At 53.9% G+C, this 15,407-nt stretch overlaps 1 protein-coding gene across 3 annotated transcripts in view; it reads right to left on the reverse strand.

The window, feature by feature from the left end:
* Positions 1–526: 526 nt before the first annotated feature.
* The window catches only part of RANBP10 (RAN binding protein 10), a 143,020-nt gene continuing 128,139 nt past the window's right edge, over positions 527–15,407 (reverse strand). For 2 of the 3 annotated variants that reach the window (XM_039503431.1, XM_039503434.1), the window contains 8 exons: positions 14,716–14,828; positions 11,747–11,855; positions 10,059–10,207; positions 7,667–7,862; positions 5,994–6,118; positions 4,493–4,638; positions 4,019–4,130; positions 527–1,207 (listed from right to left, as the gene is read on the reverse strand). In XM_039503431.1, coding sequence (XP_039359365.1) covers positions 1,077–1,207; positions 4,019–4,130; positions 4,493–4,638; positions 5,994–6,118; positions 7,667–7,862; positions 10,059–10,207; positions 11,747–11,855; positions 14,716–14,828 — 1,081 coding nt within the window. In that variant the 3' untranslated portion in view covers positions 527–1,076. The remainder of the gene's footprint in view (positions 1,208–4,018; positions 4,131–4,492; positions 4,639–5,993; positions 6,119–7,666; positions 7,863–10,058; positions 10,208–11,746; positions 11,856–14,715; positions 14,829–15,407) is intronic. The other variant, XM_039503433.1, reaches the window with a different exon arrangement.

The following is a 15,407-nucleotide window of genomic DNA, read 5'->3' on the forward strand; positions in this document are numbered from 1 at the left end:
ACACTCCGTACTTCCAGGTCAATTCTCCCCGCAGACCCCTGGCATATCCAAGCAGCCAGCTGGATGTTTAGCAAAGATTCAGGGCAGAGCTCTAGCTGAGGGATGCAGCCCAGAGCCCAGCTACACGGACATGGCCTAACCCACAGAGAACGGGGCTGTGTAATGGAACAGGCAGCACTGGCAGCTGCTCCTTGGAGGTTAGCGCCAGGGGCTCATCCAAACCTGCTGATTTCCAACTCCCTCTGCTTTTCCAGCCTGTAATCCCAGCGAGGTGCTCTCCATGCCCGAAGGCTGGCTGCTCCCAGGGCTGGAGGGGCATTCACAGCCTAGCCCACTGGCATGAGGAACAAGGCAAAGTCTCCCACTGCACTAGTGTGGCCTCTCACAGGGTCAGCAAAGGGCCAGCCCTGGTGAAGCCCAGAGATCCTTCAATTCCCAGGATGAACCTAAAAGTGACTGCGGGGGGGGAGGGGGGGGGGAGAAACAGAGCTCGGGCTGTGGGGAATAAACACATGAATGCCTTGACTGAGGTGGAAGAGATCTTTTTAATGAATGGGATCCAAATAAACACCTTGAGCTGCCCTCTGGGGAAGAGCTCAGGTCACTAGCACTGGAGATAAATACTGGATGTTCCTGTGTGGGGACGGGTATAGATCCTTTTTACTTAAGAAAATAATAAGCTGTCACCCAGGTGGATGAGCTTTATCACTAAATTAGCAGAAACCAGCTCAGCACAAACTCTCCAGATATAAATACTGGTGGCTCAGTCAGAAAAACATAAAGAGAAAGCCCTAAATCGGAAGGCGCTACATTAGGTTAACCAGCGAAATACTGAGTGCTGCTGCAGCCGCGGTGATGGTGGGGAGCTGGGAGAGGTCTGCCAGCTGCTGCCCGGCTCCGCAAACAGCACGTGACGGGGCCCGCTGCCGAGGAGGGACTGACCCAGTCAGCGCTCTGTCTCTTCCCTGGCAGTGTGGGGGGCCGGGCAGCAGGGAGGTCAGGCGAGGGACGAGGCGGTGGCGGCAATGGAGGGTGAAGGGCAGCACTGGAGGATGTCACTCCATCTCCTCTGATGGCTAGTGCAAACAATCGTCAACTCTGGCAAAGGAGCAGGAACCCAAGCCCACGCGAGCCATGAGCCGCAAACACTCGGAGGCCTGGCCCAGGGCCAGCATCAGCGGGGGCTGCTTTGGCAGGTTCTGAGATTCTGTGGGGAAGAGAGAAGGAAAGGTCTCAGAATGGCCGTGCTGGAGGGGCCTACCCAAGTGCTCCCTCGACTCCCGAACTCGGCAGCGAGCAGAGCACAGGCTGGGTCTGCCCGGGTGCTGTCCCTGCACAGACTCGCGCCCGCATTCGCTGGACACGCCCCCCAGCAGCGTGAGGTGGCAGGACCTTTGGGAAGCAGCGCTGCGTGGGCCAACGAGCACCTGCTGGTGCTGCCAGTCTGAGTCCCAGGGAGACTATGGGGCTGCGCAGCCCCAGCTCCAGCTGCTGAACACGAGACCCAGGAGAGCAGAACGAAAAGGCAGAAGCAAGGTGGGGGATGGGGTGCTACTTAGTGGCCTTCTCCGAGGTGGCCGCTCTCTGCTCCCACTCGCGGGCGTCTAGCCTGCAGTACGAGTCCCTTGGGCCTAGCCGTGGATCTGGAGTCCTTCGTTTTCTCAAGTGTGCTCTCCAGTTTTATGCTGCTCATCTCTCTGGAGGGGAAATCCTCCACCCAGCTCTGTGCCTCTGCCGAGGCCTCAGCCAGTAGTACCAGCAAAGGAGGATGCTTGGTGCCACCAGCCTAGTCCAGGTGTCAGAAGGATCACAGGATGCACACGGCATGTCCAAGGACAAGTCCCTCAGGCCACATCCTTCAGCAACTTCTCATCTCCTCCAATGGGCGATCAAACAGGGCAAGCACCTTGCCCCGCCGCTGATACTGAGCCAGCCCTGTGTGGCTGTCAGCAGCCTGATCCCCAGAGGAGACTTTCCTTCCCCAAATTCCGCCTCCTCCAGGTCTGTCTGACAGAGGGTGCAGCCAGGTACGGGGCTGGAGCCCTAACTCCCCTCTAGCTCGCTGCTCTCACGTTACTACTCGTCATGCTGCACTCTCCCACTGCATTAGAGACAACAGCCAGACTATTGGTGTATGGGTCCTTCCTGGGACCAAATCGTGGCTCTGTGAGACGGAGGAGCTGGCTCGTGCGTGGAGCCTGGCCGGCGGGGGAAAGACGGACTTGAGCTAAAGCTCAGCCCCACCAGGGAATGGGGAACAGGGAGAGTGTGTGGGGATCAGGCTCCAAGCCCCTGCCCCCGATCCTCAGAGTCTAATTCCCACCCTCTTTTCTCTGCCACAAAGGCCTCGAGGAAGCCAGCTGTGCCACCTTCCCCTCCCTGATGGTACCAGCAGGTGGCGTGCTGGGAGTGGGCGAGTCCCCTGCCCCCAGTGTTGACGTCACAATAGCCCCTGCAGGGAGCCCTGCTCAGTCCCTCCGGCCCTGCTGGGTGTGCAGGGAGCTGGGCCGGGCTCCCCGAGGCCCCAGCAGAACGGGACCATTTTCTAGTTTTCAAAATTGTGACTAAAAGAATCAAAGCAGCTTTTCAGGCCCCCGGCTGAGCCGCAGGCTGAGACCAGTGGGAACCAGGGAGCAGGGTGGGTGAGCCACCATGGGAGCCTGTGGGGCCATCAGCCTTCTCTGAGAGCCCAGCGGATGGCACGGCTGCCAGCCAGAGTAACCATCCCTCCCTCGACCCTTTGCCAAGATGTCAGAGGAGCCCAGGCTGCAAGGGGTCCCCTTGCTGTACAGGCCCTATCCTGCCTGCAAACAAGCTTCGGTACCATGGGAGGTTTCTGTGTCAATGGGCCCTGGGAATTGGCCAGTTCCTGTCCGGACAGGCTCCACCCTGGGCCAGCTGCTGAGGAGCCAGAACCTACGTTTTCTGGGCTGACTTCCCTAACCTGGGACGCTTCAGAGGCCAAGCGAAGGAAGGAAAAGCCTGCGGCAGCTGTCTATGGGGCAGGCGCAAGGGGTGAAGGGCTTACACCGTGAGTGCTGGGCTGGGGAACGGGCCTTCAAAGGCCAATTAGACAGCAGGTGCTGGCACCCAACTGTGGATGCAGAGGGGCCCCAGATCATTGCTTAACCTTGGGGCCAAGACCAGACCTAACTCCTCAAATGCCCAGGTGCACGCGTGGCCGGCAGCGTGGGAACACAATGAGAACTAATCAGCAGGAAGAGACCCCACGACAGATCTCTGGGCATGCAACAAGGTCACCCCACATCCAGCTACTCTCCGGCTGGGAAGGGCAGCCCTGGCTGGGCTGCACGGCCCTTTTATAATCTTGGCTCCAAGCAGGCCAAGGGAGAGGGAATGGCTTTCGAGAAGGCTCAGGAACCTGCTCTCGGAGAAGAAAGCTCATTTAAACACTTGCAACTCCGGCTGTTCAATGAAAACTCGCACAGCAATCACAAGTCTGCCCTCTTCACTCTCCAGCCACATGCCCTCAGGTGAGGACAAGCACCACGGAAATGAATTCTACTGATGGGATGGTGAAACACTTTCCCTGACAGCGGGGTCAGCTACAGACCAGAGGCAGTGGCAGTCAATCCCTGCACTGAAAGGACCCCAGAGGAGACTGCTGATGGCCGCTTAAGGGGCAGGGGGAGAGGGGAATGCACGGGAGGTGGCTTAGCTCCTCGCAGCGAAGGTGGAAATTCCTGAAGAGACCCCTCAGAGGAGCGTTGGGACAGGCGACTGGGTGCGAGCCAGGAGGGGAGCAGAGCAGAGCAGAGCAGGAGGAGCAGTAGCTGTATGTTGGCCAGGGAATGGGGGTAGGGCTGTGGGTCTCTGGCTTCCCTTCTACCCTTCCCCAGTCACCCCAGCTGTCACCGTCCCAGGCCACAGCCCCTCGGCGCAATCGGCAGCAATAAGGTGAGCTCCAGGCACACATTACTGAGGGCCCCCCTCACGCTCCCAAGCACCTGCCCGGGCCACTGCGCTTGCAGCCCAGGTGTCACGGCCCCTGCCTTACCCAAGATAGCACTATTGAGAGCAGCACACACAGGTTCCCTCTGGATTGGATCCAGCTGCTGCCCAACCGGGCAGTTCCAGGGGTCAGAGTACGCTAACAAGCTGAAAGCGTCCTGGGAGAGAAGAGAGACATGGGCAGTGAGGCGAGCAGCAAGGCAGAAAACAGTCAACCAGGGCGTGTGCCCCAGCCAGCCAGGCAGCAGGCAGCAGCCAACAAGAATGTCCCGCCTCTGGCGGCAAACGAGGGCACCTGGGCAAGGGGCTGCTGAGTGAGACATGCACCTCCTCCCAGTGCAGACTGGCCACTGGCCACAGGCGCCCTGTGTTACTGAGTGCCACCGCTGATCCTAGCGCAGCTCCCACCCCCTCCACCCACACAGCCCCCCCCCCGCCTCCCAGTACTTGGCAGGGAAAGCCCCAGTTCTGGTCCACGTGGTGGGTGCTGCTGGGAGCCCGGCCAGAGGCACAGCCTCACCTGCAGCATCTTCTTGTGTGTCGTGTTCTTCCCGTACTCCCTGCAGAGCTGCTCGCTCAGAGTCTGCAGCTCCCGCCCAAACTGGATCATTCGCTCCGTGGCAGCGTGGTTCCCCCCGCAGAGCTGCCGCTGGGGGCAGCCGTCTTCTGGAAAAAAGCCAGAGGGGAAGAGAAATGACTGGCAACTCCCGGTGCTCAGCCCTGCTTCAGCTCCACAAAGCCCTTTTCCCTGAACGTTCCCCTGGCGGGGCTTCCATTCTTTGCGCCCTGAGCCCGGTGTCCAGCTGTCTGCCAGCAGGTGGTGGGTGTCCCTGCGGGATGGGGTGCACACGGGCACGGTACCGCCCAGGATCTGCCCTGGATGAACAGCTCAGCAAGTCTCATGACCAAGCCCCACCGGGGTCCGCACTGCGGCTGCGCTGTTATCACCTCCGCGGTGAGTGTGGAAACGCAGCCCCGCAGAAGGGGCTGCACTGACAACCCCCCACCTCCCCTAACAGTTAGAGCCTCCCCTCTGAGTCTGCCCCTCTGAGTCTGGACCTCCCACAAGAGGAGCTGGCTGTCCTTTCCGTCCCGGGCCCCTCTGCTGAGGCTGCCGAGGAGGAGAGCAATCCACGCCAGTTATCCAGGTGGTTTTGTTGTGTGGTGAGCACTTGACAACCAGGAAATAGAGCGAGACCTTCACAGCCTCATCTCATCTCACAGGGTATGTCACCACAGCAACTGGACACCCACGGCTGCCCTCTGCCAGCCGACTCGGGCGGTGGGGCTGTTTCATTGCTATATAGACTTCTGGGCTCAGGCTGGAGCCCGAGCTCTGGGACCCTCCTACCTCGCAGGGGCCTAGCACCTGGACGGCTACACAACAATGGAACAGCTCCGCAGCCCTGTGAGCCCAAGTTGGTTGGCCCGGGCCAGCTGCGGGTGTCTAGTTGCTGTGGAGACCTACCCAGAGAGGGCACAGAACCGCCAACAGAGGCCGGCAGCTGCCTGTACTGTTCTGAGCAGGATGTGACGGGTGGCCAGACTCTGGTGCCTCTGCTGCCTCATCACCAGCCCAGCTGATTAGCCCTCTGTATCCGGCACCTCGGGAGCTCCAGGGCAGTAGGGTGACGGTCTAACACACACCATCTTTACTGGCAGTTTGCACACAGGATGCACTGAAAAATTAGGCCTTTTGTTTCACTCCCCTGTCAAGGGAGCCCCACCCCAAGTATCAAGTCAGTGGGCAAACTCAGCTGCCCAGCCCTGTCTGAATCAGCATTAGGCACCTGGCCCCCCAGAATGTCTAGATTAGTTCAATTCCCAGATGGTTTCTTCCCCCCTCTGTATCAGAGATCCCGAGATTCTCATGCCTGCACCCTGGCTGGGTAACAGACCCCCAGGGCAACGCCCAACCCTGATCCAGTCCCAGACAGAGCTAACGCATGGGTCAGCAGCGACATTCCCCCCCAAACTTTTTGTGAGGGAGAGGAGAGCGCTCCTGCCTTCCAGGGCCCTACCCATGCTGGACTCGTCCGTCTGGAGGATCTCTTCATGTTTGTAGGTGCCATTCATTATCCTGGTGGAGGAGTTTTCAAGGACTCCATTGGGGTAATGCTCAGCCTCCATCTCCATCTCACTGTCACTGAGGTGCAAAAGGAAAAAAAAGCCTGAGGGCTTAGAAAGGGCAGAAACATTCCCAAAGGGGAAGTCCCGCAGGAGGAAGCGTGCCCAACGGCTGACCAGTGGACTGCCAGGGCTAGACACCCAGTAGCCCACAGGAGACAAGAAAACAATCTATCGAGCAGGGCAGAACCAGGTTCAGAACAACGCGTATCTATAAAGTGCGGTTCCAACTCAATGGGGTCCCAGAGGAGGGAAGGTGTGAAGTACTTAAATTAACGTTTCAAATTGCAGCCACCTCTGGGGTAGAGAACAGCAGCCAAGCAGCACACAACACTCTACAAAATACAGGGGAAATTTTACCCAAGAGCACTAAGGCAAACCATCAGCCCTACAAAAAGTGTCCCACAGGATCTTTAATGTCCATACAGAGCAGACTGGGCTGCAGTTTCAAGACCTCTACATAGCAAATTGCAGGAGACCTCCACTGCTCTAACTCAGAAGGCTGAAGGGATGAGATGATCCACCAAAGATTCTCTGTGTTTCAGATCTACGTGGTCCCCGCTGGCATAGAGCTGTCATTACCCAGCGTTTGTGCAGACGATTCATAGGACTCCAGTATGTGATGTCTCTCACTCAGTTATGAGCTGTACAACCAGGTGGAATTCAGAACGGAAGCTTGAGGCTTCCCGGGCCATGATATTTAGCATCCCACTTAGTGAGTCTGGCAGCTGGCAGTTAGTGAGTATCAGAGAATCGTAGAGTATCAGGGCTGGAAAGTACCTCAGGAGGTATCTAGTCCAACCCCCTGCTCAAAGCAGGACCAGTCCCCAGACAGATTTTTGCCCCTCATTAATCACAGAGATCTCCTCTGCTCCAGCATGCCCTAGGCAGCTCTGCAGCAGCCACCAAAACACAGCTAAGCACAGAGGAAACTCCTCTCACGCTTGGTCAGCATATTTCAAACCCCAATAAATGCAGCAGTAATGACCTTCCAGGCTCGAAATCCCCGTGACTCAATGGAGATGCCCACAATTCACGGGGCCCTTCGGCCCGATGGCACGAGCATCCAATAAACTAGTCCAGTGAACAGAATATGACCCCATACAAAAGGGACACGTCTAAGTGACAAGGGTCTGGGCTGATGTGCAGGAGACTCAGGTCTGCTTCCCGCACCCAGCTCAGGCTCTTATTCCCTGCAGGAGCACACTGATCCCTGGAGGAAGGAGGCCAGCATGCTGTCCACGAGCAAATCCTTTGGCTGAGAGCGCAGGAGCATGCTTGGCAAGGCTGCTGCCTTTTGGACTATCTTCTGGGACAGTCACAGCATCACCCTGGCAGGGCATCGGGGACTGTTTACTCAAGGCTATCCCGCTTCTCCTCCGGGAACGGGCAGCAGCAATTCCGTCCCTGGGTGGGGGAGAGAGTGTGGAAGAAAACCTGCCATTGGCTGCTCAGCAGTGATGCCTGTAGCTACTCACGGATACCCCAGCGATGGAAAGATGAGGTGCTCAGAAAGCAGGCTAAGCCCCCTCCTGCCCAGGCATGGGAAAGGCACTGCAAGGAATACCTGGTCTCCTGGTTACTTGTACTGCTGTGCTGCTGGGATTTGGTGGAGTCTGTTGAATTGGACTCAGAGTAGTTCACGGATGAAGGAGAGGAAGAGGATGAGGAGGACGACGATGAACTCAGTGCTGGGTATTTACTGTGGCTCTGTTTGCTTTTTGTGGATGTGACTCCATTGCTACAGCTTGGACTATCTGCTCCTGAAAGCCAAACAGAGAGGTGTCAGGTGGGAGGGGCTAGGCAGCTCTGGGCTGAAGTCAGCAGCTTCAGGGCAGCAGGAGTCAGATTACTTGTGCTCCTTTCACTGAGGAGCAGGCCCCAGGGCAGGCTGCAAGTTACAAAATACTAGAGCTGCTTTTTACATTAAGCAGAGTGTTAGGAAAACACAAGCAAACCCCAAGTGAATGGCAGCGTCCACTCGCAACACCTGTGCTTCCGTGATTGTGAGAAACAATCCAGAAGATAAGATCAGCACCGAGCAGCTCAGACACCTGAGGATCCCAAAGAGAAGCACATGAGACACCCAGCCCATGAAGTTTGTCTTCTTTGAAACCTGAATTCTCATCCCTCTAACACACATGGGGAAGAAATCTAGATGTTCAGTGCACAGGTAAAAACTAGGCCAAAATCCACCTGCTGCAACAGATACAGCATTAAAGCTGAAGAAGCTTTAAAAACCTCCCACAAACTGCAAACTCCATCTCAAAGGATGGAACATGGTCTAATGGGACACAGGCAACTTAACACCAACCTGCCATGTGACACTTGTTTCTAATTTACCGACATCTTAAAATGACCAATCTGATTCTCCTCACCTGGGAGTTACAGGAACAAGCGAAAGGAGCTGTAGGTCCACAACACTATCACCACGTGCCTGGTACCACAGATGACAGCACTGATTACATATGCAAAGCCATCATCTGCCACTAACAAATTGTATTTTATATACACGCACAGACATGACTGTCAAAACATCAGACCGGCTCTGCAACGTACCCTACAAACTCACAAGTGAGGACATGCCTGCCACTTCACGTGTGCATTCATCACGTCACAGCAAAACGCATCGTCGGCTGATGATACAGCCGCACTCTGCCGTGTGGGCATCAGCTCACGGCCGTGTGCACTGAAAGGCTAACACTGTTGTGAAAGCCAATCTGTGCACTGAGAGGATCAAGCGCTGCGACAGCAGCACGTTCATGTGTGTGGACCGGGACAGTGCTGGAGGTGAAGTCTGTCTTAACTCCAGGTTCATTGCGTTTATTATGTAGGAATTTCCTGGTTGCAAAAATCCATTACCATAGAGACACTCAGATTCTAAGGCCAGAAGGGACTGTTCTGATCAGCTGCCCAACCTCCTGGATAACACAGGGCAGAGAATTTCCACCTGGGATTACTGCATTGAGCCCATATCCTGTGGTTGAGCTAGGATATTTTTCAGAAAGACATCCAGTCTCAACACAGACACAGGGGCTCCCACGCTGGAAACGGGGCTGAAGGGAGTGGGGCTATGGAGCTGCTCAGCTAATCGTCTCCCCTTCACTTAAGCCTTTGCATGCCCAGCAGAGAAGGTTTTTATCCATGCTCCAGCTCCCTCCTCCTAGCACCCTCAGCTTTTCACACGGAGCAGCAGCAGCTCTGACTGCCAGGTGGAGACAGCTTGAGTGTCAGCAAGAGATTCTCCACTGGGAATGTGAAGCTTCAAACAGAGCAGCTCTGGCTCCCTGGCCCACTCTGTCCATCTCCACCCTCTGCTTTGATCTTAGGCAAGCACCGTATGTCCCTGGCCCTCACTTGTAGACCGTGAGCCCTTAATTCCTAGACACGTTTTAACACATTGTTGTTACACATGAAAAACCTGTAGCAAAGTGTATCCATCTCACTTTGTTGCTTAGCCTGGTTTCCAAACAGAAAACCGCATGGGGTCTGGAGAGAAGGAAGCAGTGGTGAGTGCACTGGACACCTTGAAGGAGGGGGAGGTTCTCCTGCAGACTTTAGGAAGCCCACAGGAGAGCAGTTATCCCTTGTGGACCCTGAGGTGAAGGAGACAAGCTGTGGGGCCAGGCCTTGGCTTACATAGCTCTGCCCGAGGAGGAGTAAATCAGGAAACTGGCTGTTCTGTGAGGCAGTCCTTTCTGTCAGCTTCCACACAGCAACTTCTGCAAAAGGCTGTTGTACAACCTAGCGTCTGTTAAAATAACTGATTCAAAATCAACAGTTTGCCATTTCTGTCAGAAAGGGTCAGCTCCGGTAACAGTAAATCTTTCCTGCTGCGGTTAGGAGGACAGATGTCTTTCAAAAAGCAGAGCAAAGGAGACACCAGCAGCTTGTGTACGAAGCGACCCATCCCCAAGACCTTATCTGCTTCGCGTGGAGATGGACAGAAAAGCACTTACCAGTGCTGTGAACATGCGAGTTGTTCGATCCGTGTCTGGGGCTTAGGCTGGGGGATGCTGGGTAACTGTCCTGTGACTTGGGGCTGCGGGCACTGAAACACCGCACTTCGCTGTCTGTCCCATTCACCATCTCCACAAACTGTCGGCACCTGTGTCAGACAAGGGCAGAGACACCGAGGAGGAAGGGGAGGCTGACGTGAATTAGATTCAGTGCTGATGCTTTTCTAGTGGTCACTATCATATGTCCCAGAGCAGCAGCAAACTGGGATCAACCAAAGCTTAGGAGGGGTCCTAGCTCTGAAGAGGGCATCTCAAGTCTCCCTGTGTCTTCAAGGTGGGAATGCTGGAGTATGAAGGAAGTTTTGATACCGCTGCCTAGAAACAGATGCTAATGAACCTGGAGACCTGCAGAAGGATGGACAAAGGATGATACATAAACAAGAGCAGATATCTACACTGTAGCTTCCATCCCAGTATTAGCTGGTTAAGTGTGTTCTACACGTAACTGACAAGATGCTGCATCTCAGCTTGGATCAGCCAAGGCAACAGATCAGACTCTGAGACAGGGGCAGAGCCCATACTACAGTGTCAACAGCACTGGCTACGAAAGCACAAGACACCACAGGATTGGGGGGTGGAATGGGGCACTGATTCCAAACAGTGGGAGCAATTATGACATTCTACTCCTGAGGCAAGGGAACTTTGGGTTCCCAGACACTATTCCTGCTAGTTAACCAACTGTTTCAATGTCTGCACTGATCTGAACCCACCAGAATTCACACAGGGAGTGCGAGCCAAGGAACTGGGGGTATATGGCACTGCATGGCTAATGTTCCTCGCATCACAAGTATTCTCTAAGCCCAGGGGTGAAAAGGTGATTTCCACTGTGCTGTCCATGGCAACGAAGGGTTATTCTAGAGCATGCACCAAACTTTGTACCTCCCTCACTGTCCAACCAACCTGTGCTGGGGGCCACTACGAAAGAGAAGACAATGTATGGTAAAAACACTCATCCATAGAGAAAGGCTCTCCACTCCTGGGAGCGGACAGGTACTCTCTGCCTACCCTAGGTACAGGGTAAGAGGACACATGAACCAGCCCTGAAGGACTGGGGACACCAACACACACACCAATTCCTACTTCCCCTTAGTCTCTGCCTTAACCCCACCTTTTCCAAACCAGCTTCTTTCTAGGACTCCCCACAACCACGCCCACACTTCTCAACAGGCTGTAAGTGGGGATGAACCGAACTTTACCACGTCCATGTTGCCTGAACAACAGGACGGACTGAGAAGACCAAAGGCAGTGGTAATACACTGGGGCAGGAATCCACACCACTTCCACTTGTCTGCAGAGCTTTCCCCTGACGGCATTTTGCTCAGGTGGAGGGGATCTCTGTGGGGCAGGCCAAAGGGGTCAGGCCAGTAAGGTGCCAAGTTTGCCCATCTTTAGCTGACAGGTCATGGCAAAGCCTGACTAGCAACAGCTACTGATCCTGAGCAGTGCTAACAAGGGTAGCGAGTGTTCCTTCCCACCTTGCTCACAGGGTAACTGCTCTTAACAGCGGCCTCAATCTGCCTGAATTAAGAACTATGCTAGTTCCTAACGCCGTGAGGCCTGTGGACTGCCTGGTTCGGCTCTGTAGACTTTCCAGGGCCCTCTCCCAGCACAAAGCTGAGCATACTTACTTTAACATGAAGAGCAGGTTAGGGTTGTGTTCTAGGAGGCCAGGGTAGAGCTGCTGCGTGGCCTCTATAGCCTCTCCCACTCTGCCTGCTAAGACTAGCTTCTGTATTCCTGCAACCAAGAGGAGACCTATTGGCACCAAGGAAAGCCCAGCGACAGCAGGTACTGTGCTCACTGAGATGACACACGGAGCCCCCACAGATCCCTCATGCCCCCAGAGAGACATCTCCAATGGTCACCCGCAAAGGGTCTAGGTAGAGCTGGGCGTATGCCAAGAAAGCCTGAGAGGACAGGCAGGGGATTTGTTGATTCCTCAGAAATATCAGGAGTTGCTGGAGAACCAGTGGGAGATACAAAGGATGTGCATTGTGCGCCTGTAACTTCCTAAGTGAAGGGGTGGGGTGCGGAGCCTTAACCAAAGGCTTCTTTTATTCAGAACGTTAGCAATCTACTGAGGTTAAGCAGGGGATGGCAGCCTGGTCAGGGCCCATCAGGCTGTTGGGGGAAACAAGGGCTTGGACCATTCTGGGTTCTCTCGACAGAGGCACAATCCCAAATCAGCTGCACACCAAGATCTCAGGCAGCCGGTTCCAGGAACAATGAGGACTGAACTAGTTCAAACCTGACAAGCTGGATGTTTTAAAAGATTGAGGGATACAAAGCAGGAGCACCAGGTCACCACACTCGTGGTCACAAACCAGCCATCAGTGCTAGTGCCAACCGATCTGCTCTGCTGGCTGGGATGCCAGGCATGGGCAGGGACTGAGCATTCGTTAATCCCTGCGCACCCAGAGAAGGAACTAAGGCTCATTTACAGTGCTCTGTAGCTTGTGGGTTCTCCCTAAGGATAATTAGCAAATCACAAACCAGGTTGCACTTTCATTTGATGATCTCAAGGTGCTTTGCAAACACTGGAGACTGAGGGCTAGTCTAAGCTAGACGCGCTAGCAGTGAAGATGCTCTAGGCTGACAGGAGAGAGCTCTCCTGTTGGCATTATAACTCCACCTCCATGAGAGGCTGCAGCTACGTCGGCAGGAGAAGCTCTCCCACTGACACAGCGCTGTCTACGCCGATGTTTAGGTCAGTGTAATTTATGCCACTCAGGGGTGTGGATTATTCACACCACTAAGTGACCTAAATTACACCGAAGTCAGTTGTAGTGTAGACACGCCCTGAGTCTAAACCTCCTGTCTGAGGGAGGAAGTATTAACTCCGTTTTACACATGGGGAACTAAAGCCTGAGGGTTGAAACTTGCCCCAGTCAGTGTCAGAATGGACAATAAAAGCCAGGAGTCCTGACTGCCAGTTCCCTGCGCTAATACTCCGGCTGCACAGGCGCCCGCTTCTCAGAATCCTCTCTCCTTTAGGTAGATTACAAATTGTCTATTTATCTTGTCACTGTCCCTTCAATTGAACTGTAGCGTGAGAGTCAGCTAACTCCAATGGCTGAGGCCTGTCTTGTGAGTCTCATTCATTTTATTCCTCCTGTTCACCTCCATGGCAGTTTTCTTCACTGCCTTTCTTCCACCCTCTCCTCCTTTTCTGGTTTGCCGGCTTTCACTGGTTTCTCTCTGCCTTTGATTCTATTTCTGTCTCCCTGCCTGCGTTGTTCCTGTACTCCCGCCATTTGCCTGGATCTTTCACCGGGACACAGCGACATCTCCTCCTCTAACGCTCTTCCTGTTTAGTCTCCTTTCCCACAGATGACTGTGGCAGTACTACCCACAGCAGATATCCCCATCAGGCTGGGCAGATAACCCACGTACTAATCAAATCACTGACACCAAAGCAGATCGAAATCTACAAAAAACACTTCTGCTTTGCAGCCTCTTCCCTCTCCCATCAAAGCGGCAGCAGGGCAGTGTCCTGTCCATTTCAAGCTCTTTCTGCTTTGCTGCTCCAGTTGTGGCCTGTCAGCAGAGGAGTGGACAGTCATAATCCTTGCATGGGCATTATGGAGGGAGGTGCAGCGCTGGGCAGCAACTGCAGGTCATCCCAGGCTGCTGGGCAGAGGATTCTTCCAGCCTGAACACTCATTGAGCGTGTATAAGAAACGTGTGTTCCAGACAACTACAGAGGAACGTAACAGTGTGACATGACATGACAGCCACGTGGGAGACAGATCACAAGGAGGAGGGAGGCATGTGCAGCAGAGCAGGACAGAACAGCAGAGCATCAGGGGATGTAAATGGAACTCGTCAGCCAGGAGAGGATGGAAAAAGATGCAAGACTGGACCCAATGCTCCGCGATTCTGTACAAAAAAAATCAGGGGGATTCTAAAGATTGCATTCCAAGGGCTCTCCAATTCCTTCGTAATCCACTGGGAGGGTTCGCTTCAAAGATGTATTTTTCCACGAGCAAGTTAATTAGAATGGCTCAAAGAAAACAAACAGCACATTTTATGCATGTGGAAGCTGGTGGCCTAGACATTAAGAGGTGAATCATATTAGCTGATGTAGCAGGCAAAGCAGCCAGGTGTGGTGCATGGCTCTCCACCCAGCTCTGCTCATGCATCTCAGTAATGAATTTGCAAAGCCCTTCATAAGCAGAAAACATGAAATGAATTTGACCATGGTTTGGCTTGACTCATTTGTAATGGGTGCCACAGTAAAACCAGGCAGATATGCTAAGGTCTCTACACCCCCAGCCCTCATAATCAAGTTAACGAGACTGCTGCCAGCGGGAATCTAAAGCCCCAAATCAAAGATATCTCTGGGGTCTCAGTGCAACTGTTAGGGGAGATCAGCTCTTTTAACAGCAGAGGTAATCAGCTACATTGTTCCAGAACTGGGCCCCATCTCCAAGTAAGAACCTCCTGCCCTGGAGCAACTCTCAGCCTGATGTGCCAAGCTGCTAGGCCAAGAGTTTGCAGGGATAGGAGCCTAAGAGGTGAAGGAGAGAGACAGAAAGGGAAGGGCTGTGACTTGGAGATGGAACCTAAGGAAGAAGAGTGCTCTGCAGAGTCTTACTTTGCCTGTTCTTTATGGAGGTCTGTTCTTCCTGGATTGTGGTTTCTGTCACTCTGGCAAAGGCCGTCGCTGTCGCACAGTACCCATGATGAACCAGGTAGGAAGACACCATACTAGGAAATAAGAAAATAAAAACAGCATGATATGCATCACTAAAACAGAGGAACCACAGCAAGGGGGGGGAGGGAAATCAACGCGGCTGCTCTTGCAGTTTCAGCAGCAGGAAAAGCTGCTCAACTCAGCCCTGCTAGAACACAACCAAAGTCTTATTCCTGGGGTTCAATCAGTGCTAATTGCAACGTAAACCCGTCCACTGGGAATTGGGCTGAGGCCCCCAAATTCATCTAAAAACAGATGTCAAGACATCAGATGGCATTTGATCTTCTTATAACTGACCTGGGCGGGACATGGACATGTGACCCAAAAGAGAAAGATTCCACATTCCATTACCAGTGCTACAAGCCATTCAGGACCATAAGAGCTTTTGCTTTGTTTTGCTCTTTACTATTTCGGCATTTTCTGTACAAAGATCTCAAAGCAGTTTACAAACTAATTAATTTAGTCTCTGTCTCGTTGGATGCAGACCAGCATCTGCATTTTACAGAGAGGAAAACCAAGACATGGAGAAGTTGAGTGACAGCTAGAAACGGAACTCAGGTGTCCTGAGTTCTGATCATTAAATGTTTTTTTCA

The sequence above is a fragment of the Mauremys reevesii genome, linkage group 16, assembly GCF_016161935.1.
Source record: "Mauremys reevesii isolate NIE-2019 linkage group 16, ASM1616193v1, whole genome shotgun sequence".
NCBI lineage: Eukaryota > Metazoa > Chordata > Testudines > Geoemydidae > Mauremys > Mauremys reevesii.